The sequence below is a fragment of the Lepisma saccharinum genome, chromosome 10 (genome assembly GCF_977018435.1).
Source record: "Lepisma saccharinum chromosome 10, izLepSacc3.1, whole genome shotgun sequence".
NCBI classification, from domain to species: Eukaryota; Metazoa; Arthropoda; class Insecta; order Zygentoma; family Lepismatidae; genus Lepisma; species Lepisma saccharinum.
In genome coordinates this window covers 8,622,748-8,636,044 of record NC_139238.1, presented here as the reverse complement: position 1 = coordinate 8,636,044, position 13,297 = coordinate 8,622,748, and the positions used below count along the sequence as shown (strand labels likewise).

The following is a 13,297-nucleotide window of genomic DNA, read 5'->3' as shown; positions in this document are numbered from 1 at the left end:
TAATTATAATAGTCGCATTTCTCTATTATAATAGGGTATTTCTTTTCCTGCTTTCAGTTTAAATGGACCATCAATGACTTCATACTCACCTTGATACTCGCTTTCATCCTGAACGTGATGATCGAGTCTCCAGTGATGGAATTGGAGAAGAGATTTTTCAGAAAACGTATAGGTAGGCATCTCATAGAATGGATTTTCCATACCTGTACATTTGAAGACAAATTAACATTAGATATAATGTAATACCTGCTGGTCACAATTGAAGCTCAATATTATCAGAGACCTCTGGAGCCCGTTCGAGGAATCATCGGATTAAGGTGAAACTTTATATAGAGGTTATGGAGACCATGTGGAATCGAATGTTGATGAAAAGAGAATAGTTCAAATATTCACCACGAGGTGGATATCTGGCGCTGAAATACGGTGCACGGTAGAGTCCCTGGATGTATGACTTGACGTCATATACGAATACTCGCGACCGACATTTTGTAGGTGAAAATCCTTGGTTGGCGCTTCAAATAGCATTGGTTCTTATGGAACGCAGAGCATCACGAAACTTTATTTTCTTAAATCGTCTTGAATGTAATGCCCCAATTTCAGGTATTACTTCAAAGATGAAGAAACGAACTTAATAAGCATGTAAATATTTAACAAAATATGCCTACAAAATTCTTTGTTAAAAATGTGTAAAGTGAGGCAAGGAGCTACTCGCTCTCTGATTCACATTACACGTAGTTACATGTACGGAAACCTGGAAATTCGATGTTTCACACATATTATAATAAGGCATAGGCGTAATCAGTGGCGGCGATTATGGAGAATATGGGGGGCAGTTGCCCCCACTTTTTGCCACCTTTGCCTCAGCATTATGCTAAACTATATCTCAGGGTTGTTAAAGGTCCAGGAATTTTAAATGAATTTAATTCCGGTCCAGGAGAGAAAATCAGCAAGCGTAAATGGGTTCTGGACCGTAAAGAACCTTTTTGTCTGTAAAATATTTCAATTCGGTTCAGGAACCTCTTTTCCGGATCAATTTAAATACAGTCAAGGAACATTTTCGGCATCTCGCCCCCTTAGTTTTGGAACCCAATCGCCGCCACTGGGACTAATGTGCTGTACTTGTCTGTCTGTGTGTGTGTGTGTGTGTGTGTATGCCTGCGTGCGTGTTTAAGTATAGGTCCACTTCATGCACAAATAGGCTAATTGGGACCTAACCTACATTTTAAATTGAGATCCGATATACACCATGTGCTTCCACCGGGTATCGAACCGAAACCTCTTGATTACATGTTGACGGTGGTAGCGCGCGCACGTGTGTGTGTATGTCACCAGCTTCCATGATATCACAGAATTAGAGTCTTCCATTTACAACATTTAACACAACGAACTACCACTTAATCGTTCCTTCTTATTCATTCAGAATGTTGCCTTCACCTCCAGGAACATTCAAATTTTAATTTTCATGTAACATTAGAAAGTACGTAAATAATATTCATAGTAATAAAATACATTCTTTGCCGTTCTGCATAATCAACCAAAGGAAAAAAATCGATTAAATATAAATGTTATGCTACATTTGAAATATACTCAATTCTTAAAAAAATATCAACTTGTAACCGATCTTGACGCACCCCTTATAAAAGTTGACCCGCCATCGCTGAGGAAAAAAGGGCGGCAAGAGACGTTAACGTCTTTTCGAGGGAACGTTTGATGTGCGTTGCAGAGAAGACAGGCCGAGTCAAGCATTGATACGGTTAGGACCCATATCACGTTGGTTATTGGTTTTGCCGGCAAAGAACAAGCTGTGAGTGAATTAATGGCCATGATCTCAGCCGGAAAGAGCTATAGTATCTATAGAATAAACTGTGAGTGAACTATCTGTCTGTGCAGTATCTCTATCAGAACATGTTACTAAAGAAGAGAGGCTACATGTTCATTATGAACCAACGACAGGAGGATTAGAAGATTGAAGACGTCGAACTCGGTGTCAGCAAGATTTGTGTTTTCCGCCCAACTCCCCTTAAGTGTTCACCGTTTCAAGATAATGTTCTGAAAAGTTTACGTATAGGATGATGAGGTACACACGTACATGCAAACAAGTGAAAGTGTACAAATAGTAATGCAACAAGCATAATTAGCCTAACTTACTCGAAACACCTAGATGCTAAGAACACTAAATTTGAATGACCTAACCCACTAATTCACATATTCAAAAGGATTTACTTCAGCCGGAAAATGGAATTTATTAAGAATAATAGGGAAAGCAAGCTACTTTCATTAAGAAATACAAAGCAAAAAGCAAAAGAACGCACAAGACCTCATGTACAGTGGGATCCATGAGTATTACCATGCAAATTGTCCATCACCATGTTCGTTCACTATATTTGACCCAATAAGAGCTTCAAGAATTAAAAGAAAACTCAAAGCAAGCTGTCGACAACTTCTGCACCAGCATACATAAAAATCCATCGCTCAAAAACACACAGGATGTAAGAGAAAAACTAATGAAAATAGTCATGGACAATTTGGACGGTAATACTCATGGATCCCACTGTACTATGAGGAAAATATTGCTATTGTTACTGACCACTGGAATTATTTGTTCTAAAGTTCATACAATTTATATTCCTTTTCGGTAGACAGGCCAGGTAAAGGCAAACATCAAAGGGCAATATGTGATGCAACTTGTTTTTCAGTATAAGGCGTAAGTTTTAACATCAGCGTGTGTTTCGTTAATCACTAAAACAACAATTTACTTCTAACTGTACATGAACATGTATCGAAATCGTATCAATTAACTGACGTGTGAATAGGTGTGTTTATAATATAAAGATAATGAGCCATCAATCTAAACTTGAACCAGATTACGAATTAGAGAGTATAGAAAGCTTTTAAAGTGAAAGTCGTTGAGCATATATTAAAATTTAACTTTACAGTCACTGACATGTAAGTTAATAATTATAGTCTCTCCTTGAACATTTTGAATAGGTTGAGATAATATATCGATCACCTACATTAATTATAGATTAAAATAAAGCCAATAGGTTACATGAGAATCATTTTCACTGACTTGTGCAAGGATGCACGACATTTAAGTAGCACATTTTCACTTTAGGAATTTGTTTAGAGTTTGTTTTACATTTCCAGACATGTTAAATGCTGATACTTGACACGAGTACATTTTTTTTTATTTAGTTCATTAATTCTCTTGCAATGATCATAGAGATCTTGGTGTTTTGACAGAAATAATTTACAGAGAAAGAATATAACGTTCATTGTTCACGCTGAGTGCAAAGGTACAAATTTATCCACAATATATTTGTCAAATAGTCCATGAATAGAACGAAATCGTAAAGTCCATTGATGGACGTTATATTTAAGTATTTCGCGTCATGTTCATCATTGTGCACATAATGCTTTTAAACTAGAACATAACATATTCTTGAAGTAGTGAATGAATGTCTTGTACAGTGGGATCCACTAGTATTATCTTGCAAATTGTCCATCACCATGTTCGTGCACTTTATTTGACCCAATAAGAGCTTCAAGAATTTAAAGAAAACTCAAAACAAGCTGTTGACAACTTCTGTACCAGCATACATAAAAATCCATCGCTCAAAAACGCATACTGTGTAAGAGAATAATTAATGAAAATAGTCATGGACAATTTGCAGGGTAATACTAGTGGATCCCACTGTACTGTGACTAAAAAGTAAATGCGTGGCCTATATATATATATATATATATATATATATATATATATATATATATATATATATATATGTATGTATGTATACCGCGTGAGGCACCTAAAAGTACCACCTGAAATAGCGAAGAAACCAGAAACAGTAGCGATGTGAGGTTTGCGGGAAACAATAATATCAAATGGGGCTCGTAAATCGGAGGTATGGGGTGGGTCGAAAAATATCGACAAATGGGGCATCTGGAGCAAAGTCATATATTTTTTAATGGAACGATATACAATAACATGCATAATATAAAAGCGCACACGCAGAGAAACACAACGCCGTTGGTCTCATGCATCTACTGCACATAGGAACGAAGATATGGCCATGTGAAAATATGTAAACAAACTAACAAGTGGCCCACTTGACCGTCAGTACCACGGCATGTAAGACTTCTCAGGTGCCTGACAGAACTGCCTTTACGCAGAGCAAGTTTTGATAGCAGGTCCACGAGATCGTGTTAGTTCATAGCAAGCAGTCGTAGTGGTAAGAGCGAAGATTATGGTGTTCACAAACATAGAAAAAAGCGGACATGATCCTGATTTATAGGGAATGCCGAAAGAATGCCTCAGAAGCCTACCGTGTGTACGCAGAGAGATATCCGGACAGACGACAGCCATCTCGACGTCTGTTTGGTAAGTTATTTATTAAATTAAGAGACACCGGAAGTGTAACACCACGAGCACGTGTGCGGAACAAGCCAACTACAGGTGAGGCAGGTGCAACAAATGTTCTCGCCGCTGTTGCTGTGAATCCGCACGTTAGCTCCCGTGAAATTGCCAGGGATGCTGGGATGAGTCAGCGAAGTGTATTGCGCATTCTGCACACACACAAGTTTCACCCATATCATATCTCCCTCCATCAGGAACTTAACGGGAATGATTTTGTGGACCGTGTTCGGTTTTGCACATGGATGCTACGACACGACATACCCGATTTGTCACGTATCCTCTTCACTGACGAGGCAACTTTTACCAATCATGGAAATGTCAACCTAAGGAACATGCACTATTGGTCGGTGACAAATCCACATTGGCTTCGCCAAGTGGAACGCCAGCGCCCATGGAGTGTGAACGTGTGGTGTGGTATAGTGGGTGAACATATCATTGGCCCTTTTTTTATACAAGTGACACTGAATGCTGACCGATACATACAGTTTTTACAACATGAACTGCCTGTACTATTGGAGGACATACCACTTCAGACAAGGAGGGAAATGTGGTACCAACATGACGGGTGCCCAGCTCACAGTGCAAGACGCGCTACAGCATGTGTGGAAAATACATTTCCAAATCGTTGGATTGGACGTGGAGGGCCTGTCAAATGGCCGGCTCGTTCCCAAGATTTGACACTGTTAGACTTTTTCCTGTGGGGAAAGCTGAAGGACATTGTCTACCGGGATGTGCCAACAACTCCAGAGGATATGCAACACCGCATTACTGCGGCCTGTAGGGACATTCCCTACGAGATCCTACATTCTGTGCAACGATCTTTGCGTGGGCGCCTCGTTGCCTGCATCGCAGCTGACGGCCACCACTTTGAACACACACTTTGACAGGTTTTCGCTTCTTACGCAGTGGTTCTTCGGCATACTGTCATGGTCATTTTCATTATGCTGTAACACTATCAAATACATGGTGTTGACGATGTCTACTGTATTTTTTCTTCCTTTAACACGTTCTGTCTTCATCTTGTTCAATGGCTTCCGACATCTCATACTTGTACATGCCGTGGTACTGACAGTCAAGTAGGCCACTTGTTAGTTTGTTTACATATTTTCACATGGCCATATCTTCGTTCCTATGTGCAGTAGATGCATGAGACCAACGGCGTTGTGTTTCTCTGCGTGTGCGCTTTTATATTATGCATGTTATTGTATATCATTCCATTAAAAAATATATGACTTTGCTCCAGATGCCCCATTTGTCGATATTTTTCGACCCACCCCATACCTCCGATTTACGAGCCCCATTTGATATTATTGTTTCCCGCAAACCTCACATCGCTACTGTTTCTGGTTTCTTCGCTATTTCAGGTGGTACTTTTAGGTGCCTCACGCGGTATATATATATATATATATATATATATATATATATATATATATATATTGATATTGTTTGTTAGATCGTCAAATTACATCTTCTTGCATATCCATAAAGAAGCCATATAGTGGGAGGAATGGGATCCGTGAGTAAGGCAATTAGAGAGGGAATGGAACTCCATGACGACGCAAACCATTACATAATTTATCTCGTTCTCTGTCGAAATTAGGACATTGTGAAAAGAGATGTGTGGCATCTTGATTAACTTATCCACATGTGCAGGCTTGTTTTGTTGTAATATGTAATCGTGCTAAATGATCATTAGTGCGAACGTCAAGTTGACGTTATATACGAGTACTCGCGGCCGACATTTTGTAGGTAAAAATCCTTGGTTGGCGCTTCAAACAGCATTGGTTCTTACGGAACGCAGGACATCACGAAACTTTAATTTTTAAAATTGTCTTGAATGTTATGTTTTTCCGGATCAATTTAAATCAATCAATTTAAATACGGTCCAGGAACCTTTTTTCAATGAAACAATAGTTACGTAACTTGAACCGAATTTAAATTGTGCGAAAAAAAAACGTTCTCGTTCTGCATCAGAACCGAATATAACCAATTATAATTTATCGGTTCCTGTACCTTTAACAACCCTGCCTTATCTACCAAGAGACAATAAACTGTCCTTGCCCTCCCCACCTTCAGTTTTGGCACCTTACCCCCCCCCCCCTAGTTTTGGAACCCAATCGCCGCCACTGGGCCTAATGTGCTGTACCTGTGTATCTGTGTGTGTGTGTGTGTGTGTGTCACCAGCTTCCATGCCATCACAAAGGTAGTCATTTATTATCCATTTACAATATTTAACGCAACGAACTGCAAAAGCTTAATATTTAGTTTCTTGACTAAATCGTTTCTTCTTATTCATTCAGAATGTTACCTTCACCTCCAGGAACATTTCAATTTTTTGTAACATTAGAAAGTACGTAAATAATATTGATAATAAGCAAATACAATCTTTACCGTTCTACATAATCTACCTTTATTTTTCGAATTACCAAATGAAAAAAATCGATTAGATAAAAAATGTATCCTACATATGAAACATACTCTGAATTCGTAAAAAAATATCAGGTTTCGTATGAAAGTTCTATTTAAATGTTGTGTAATGACAACTTACCAGTCCGAGTTCCGTATGAAAGATAATTTTCTGGAAATTTTACTTATAGTGTGATGAGGAAAGTGTTTGTAAAACTGGAATTTCGTATTCAATAAACTTTGGAAACACAATTCTCGTGTGTAATTTTTTAATTTATAATTCTCCAGAAATCTTGTAAATATTTGGCTGCACAAGTTACCGTGATCATACGCTACAGATTTTTAAAAACATTTTTCGTGTTATTTTAGTCACTCACCTACATTCAAAAGAAGTGAAAGTGAACAAATACTAATGCAACAAGCATAATTAACCTAACTCGTAACACATACATGCTAAGAACTCTAAATTTAAATGACCTAACCTACTAATTCATGTATTCCAAGTTATAACATCAGTGTGTGTTACATTAATTACTAAAAACGACAATTTAATTCTAACTGTACAAGGGCATGTATCAAAATCGTATCAGTTAACTGGCGTGTGAAATAGGTGTGTGTATAATATAAAACCCTGCAATCTAAACTTGAGCCACATTACGAATTCGAGAGTATGGAAAGCTTTTAAATTGATAGTCGTTGAGCATATATTGGGTTGGTGCGAATGAAATGTCCGGCCCAGGTGCCTCATTGCCAAAGGCCAAAAAAATTAAAACTACAATACCTGGTTAATCAAAATAGTCGCCGTCTGCAGCCACACACTTTTGTCATCGCTCAGCCAACAATTGGATTCCATGGCGAAAGAAGTCTAGAGTCTGCAAAGAACTCCTCAACGGCATGTTGCACCGCCCGATCATCAGCGAAGGTCTTCCCTGTCAGGAAGTGATCGAGATGCCGGAAGAGATGGTAGTCAGTGGGAGAGAGGTCGGGAGAATATGCTGGATGAGGAAGGGTTTCATATTCCAACTCATGGAGAGCCTGCACCATCCTTTGCGCGACATGTGGCCAAGCATTGTCGTGCAACATGAGGACACCATGTCTGTTGACCATTGCTGGATGCTTGCGGAGAAGTTTGCGGTGCATTTCATGGAGTTCAGCACTGTAACGATCTGCATTGATGGTTTCACCTCGCCTGAGAAAGACATGATGGATCACACCCACCATAGACCACCATACCAGCAACAACACCTTCCGTGGGTGGAGAGGTGGTTTTGGAAACAGCCCAGGACGTTGATCACGATCCAACCATTGTCCTGATCATTTATGATTGTCATAGCAGATCCATTTTTTATCTGAAGTGACAATCCGCTGCAGGAAACCATCCCGGTTATTCCTTACACTCAGAGAACTGCACACCTCCAGTCGGCGAGTCTTGTTGACCGGTGTCAAATCATGTGGTACCCATGAGTCGAACTTTTTCACTTTACCGATCGCATGGAGCCGCCGAACGATAGTGGTATGGTGTATGCCTAACTCGTCTGCAATGGCACGAACACTTTTCCGAGGGTCCGCTTGCACGGCGTTCCTGAGGAGCTCATCCAAACATGATGTTGGTCGATGGCCACGGGAGTCATCTTGTAATGCTGTGTCACCGGAACGAAATTTGACAAACCAGCGGCGAATGGTGCGTTCATTTACCATTCCTGGCCCAAATGCACTGTTAGTGTTTTTGGCGGCTTGCCGAGCAGAATGTCCCACTTTGAATTCGTAAAGACATATCACTCGCAATTGTGTGTTCTCCATGGTGCACTTTCAGATGACCCTGTTCAGCAACACACTTCCTGCTGACTGTCTGGGTCCTCCAGTTTGTTTGCTGGACGTATACAGAGTTTATGACGTTAGACGCCTGACCTCAGTCAATCCCTGTGTTGTGTTGTTGAGGTGAGTTTCCCACCAGACGTCAAAGCGGACATTTCGTTCGCACCAACCCAATATTATAACTTTTCATTCATTAACATGCAAGTTAATAATTAAAGTCTCCCTTTGTACTTGTAACATTTTGAACAGGTTTAGATAATATACCGCTCTCCTACACTTCCACGCGGGCTATAGATTAAAATGTAGCCAATAGATTATATGGCAATCATATTCACTGATTGTACAAGGGTGAATGACATAAATAGTCAATTTTCACTTTAGGAATTGGTTTATTATTTTGTTTTATATTTTCAGACATGTTAAATGATGATATTTGACACGAATACATATTATTTTTTATTTAGTTCATTAATTCCATCGCAATAATCATGGAGATCTTGCTGTTTTGACAGAAATATTTTACAGAGGAAGAATATGACATCCATTGTTCACGCTGAGTGCAAAGATACAAAAATATCCCAATATATTTGTGAAATAGTTTGAGAATAGAACGAAGTCGTAAATTTCATTGATGGATGTCACGTTTATCATCGTGCACATAATGCTTTTAAACTGGAACATAATATATTCGTGATAACTGAATGTCTGTACTGTGACTAAAAAGTAAATATGTAACCTTTAAACCTCGAACTATACAGTTTTCGACTACGTTCACACAATAATATTGACGCACAAATCACGGTCAACATTCTTTCTTGTTAAATACAGGAATATTATTGGAGTTATAAGTTTAATATGTAATGAACATTACCAATCAATTAAGCTCACAAATTCTTAAATGTCGTACTTTGGGCTTGTTGAATACAAACATATCTTGTATTAATATGCAATTGAGTAAACGCACAAATGTATGTTTAATTGATGAGAACATAATTATTTTGGTAAATATGCGATATAGCCCGAACAGATTTCTTCACATTTACAAGAGAAACTACTTACTGAAATTAGTTTCTGTAGCATTGTTCTTCGAGGTATATTCTTTCGCGGAAACTGAAAACTTCACCATAGAATGCTGCAGAACAAGAAATAATCACTTTTTATGTAAGGAACTTGCATTTTCTGCAAAGCGACAACATTTTGCCGTTGTTTCCATTATGTACCTGCAGGTGGCACGAGCGTCGAAAGTCACACGGTCTCGCCAGTGTTTCCAAACGTGCCTTCTCTTTTACGAGATTTTTTTTTTAACTATGCTTACCTAACCTAACCTTGCCGGAAATGGTCCGTGGGGCTATCGTGAATGGTTTTTGGGGCTATCGTGAATAGTTTTTGGGGCTATCGTGAATGACTTTTGGGGCTATCGTGAATGGTTTTTGGGGCTATCCGTCAATGGTTTGTGGGACTATCGTGAATGGTTTTTTGGGGATATCCGTCAATGGTTTGTGATGACATAATGAACACGAAAGTAGGTATTTTTCGGTTAAGAAGGTTGAAACACTGCATACCCACTTCAAATCGACAAAACACAAGCACGACGCGCAATGATCCATGACGACTGCACGCCATATGTATTGTCTGTTACCCAAGCAGAGCAAGGAAGACAAATAATGACTCGTAATATGAAAAGTTGACACTATTTTATGAAAAAAGGCATAACTTCACCTCAAAGAATCTTCCGCAATGCAGAATAGGTAAGTATCAATGCTAAAATGGACGAAATAAACGAGTGAGAGGTGTTCGGGCTATATCGCATAATTACCATTCTTTTAAATTTGCGACGATAATTAATATACTTATTTGGAAATAAGGAAAACTTACAATAATTCTTTTCTTGCACTACAAGAATCAGCTATTTGTGGACGACGCTATATTGTAGGTAAATCTCAGCTCTCCATAAGGAGAATGGATCGCGAGTACTCGTATATGACGTCAAGTCATACATCCAGGGAGTCTAGTGCACGGTAAACAACAATGCTCTGTGATTAAACTGTTTTATGTTTCTCAAGGATCTCTCACGCTGACGCCGGGCATATTGAAAACTGCTCTACTTACATGAACTAACACAAAAGTTTGTTGTTTCCTCAGTGCCACATTTCTAGCTGATCTTCTGAGGGTGACCTTGCATGTCTGCCAATTGTCTTCGAGGGGCGTGTGCAAGAGCGGGAGACAATCTCATTTGCGAAGTGAACGCTCTACGAACAACATCGACTCCCTCGAGACAAAGATCTAGGAACAACATCCCGTCCCTTGAAACAACGTTCTAGGAACAACATCGGTTCACCTGATACAATGTTTTAGGAACAACATCGACTCCCTTGACACTACGTTCTAGGAACAACCTCGGTTCCCTTTACACAATGTTCTAGGAACATCCTCGGCTCACTTGACACAATGTTCAAGGAAAAACCTTGGCTCCCTAGACACAACGTTTCAGGAACAATATCGACTCTCTCGAGACAATGATCTAGAAACAACATCGGCTCTACACAACGTTCTAGGAACATCCTCGGCTCACTTGACACAATGTTCAAGGAACAACATCGGCTCCCTTCACACAGCGTTCTAGGAACAACCTCGACTCACTTGACACAATGTTGAAGGAAAACCTCGGCTCTCTTCATTCAGCGTTCTAGGAACAACATCGGCTTCCTGGAAACATCGAACTGGGAACAACATCCCGTCCCTTGACACAATGTTCTAGGAACAATCTCGGCTCCCTTGACATAACGTTCTAGGAACAACATCGACTCTCTCGAGACAATGATCTAGAAACAACATCGGCTCTCTTGACACAACGCTCTAGGAAGAACATAGGCTCCCTTAACACAACGTTCTAGGAACAACATCGGCTCTCTTGACACAACGTTCAAGTAAAAACATCGGCTCCCTTAACACAGCGTTCTAGGAACAACATCGGCTTCCTCGAAATATCGAACTGGAAACAACATCCCTCTCCTTGACACAATGTTCTAGGAACAACCTCGGCTCTCTTGACACAACGTTCCAGGAACAACGTCGACTCTCTCGAGACAATGATCTAGAAACAACATCGGCTCTGTTGACACAACGCTCTAGGAAGAACATCGGCTCTGTTGACACAACGTTATAGGAGCAACATTCCATCCCAAGACACAACGTTCTATGGAAATTATCGGCTCTGTTTACACAACGTTCTAGGGAAATCATCAGCTCTCTTGACACAACATTCTAGGAACGACATCCCCACTTGAAACAACGTTGTAGAAACAACATCGACTCTGTGGAGACAATGATCTGGGACCACTATCGGCACTGTTGCCACAACATTCTAGGAACAGCATCGGCTCTGTTAACACAACGTACTAGGAACAACATCGGCGCCCTTGACACAACATTACAGGAACAACATCACCTCCCTAGACACAAAGTTCTAGATAAATCATCGGCTCTCTTGACACAACGTTCTAGGAACGACATCCCCCCTAGACCGAACGTTGTACAAACAACATCCGATTCTCTCGAGACAACAATCTATGAACAACATCGGCTCTCTTAACACAATATTCTAGGAACAACATGACCTGTCTTGACACAACATTCTAGGAACAACATTGGCTCCCTTGACGCAATATTCTAGAAACAACATCGGATCCTTTGACACAACGCTCTAGGAAGAACATCGGCTCCCTTGACACAACATTCTAGGAACAACATCGGCTCTCTTGACACAACGTTCTAGGAACAACATCGGAACCCTTGACACAACTTTCTAGGAACAATCTCACCTAACCTGACACAACGTTCTAGAAAAACCATTGTCTCACTTGACACAACGTTCTAGAAACAATATCGCCTCCCTTGACACGACGTTCTATGAAGAACATCGGTTTTCTTGACACAACGTAATCATGAAAGTATTTTTTGTATCCAATCTCTTAATTTGTTCTTACTACCATACTACCAAGTTAAATTTTAAACTTTTCTTTTCATTTCCAGTCAAGGAAGAACCCCAAGTGGCGACAACTAACGGAAAATCATTGGAAATTAATAACAAAAGTAAAACAAATGGAGATGTTATTACTGATAAGTAGCTCAATAAATATGTGTTCTCAAAATACCACTACTTGTATTTTCATATATTATTAGGGACCAGATTTTGAGGAAAATATTTTTATGAACTAAAACTGTCCAAATTTACTCATAAGAGTCAAGTTTTTGCTATTCTCACTGATCTGATTTTTTCAGATGCGATAGTTTCTTTACACGCGTACACTCCCGTTTGCATAAAGTGGCACATTTTATAAGATTGGACAGTTGAAATGTGTGCCACTTTATCTGCACAGGAGTGTACGTCAGGATATTAAAATTGCAATGATTCAGTTCCATTCTTGTAAACCTTGAGAGAAATGATGAAAATATTATAAAATTAAAGTCTGTTTTATGCATTTGTAAGTATTATGAAACATGGATTTAATTATATTTTTTAAAAAAAACTGGAAAATATGTGTTTTCATGTGACATAAATATCGCAATTTAGGCTCTAGTCACCATGATAGAATTTATACATTTTTTGGAAGCTTATATATATGTATAGAAAAATATATTCATTTACTTAAAATCCCT

General features: G+C 39.3%; 1 protein-coding gene across 1 annotated transcript in view; it reads left to right on the top strand.

The window, feature by feature from the left end:
* LOC145993745 (nose resistant to fluoxetine protein 6-like) overlaps positions 1-13,070 on the top strand; it is a 68,690-nt gene extending 55,620 nt beyond the window's left edge. Inside the window, exons 12-13 of the mRNA XM_083129497.1 lie at positions 58-172; positions 12,671-13,070. Of these exons, the coding sequence (XP_082985623.1) occupies positions 58-172; positions 12,671-12,765 (210 nt within the window). The 3' untranslated portion in view covers positions 12,766-13,070. The remainder of the gene's footprint in view (positions 1-57; positions 173-12,670) is intronic.
* The last annotated feature ends 227 nt before the right edge of the window (positions 13,071-13,297 follow it).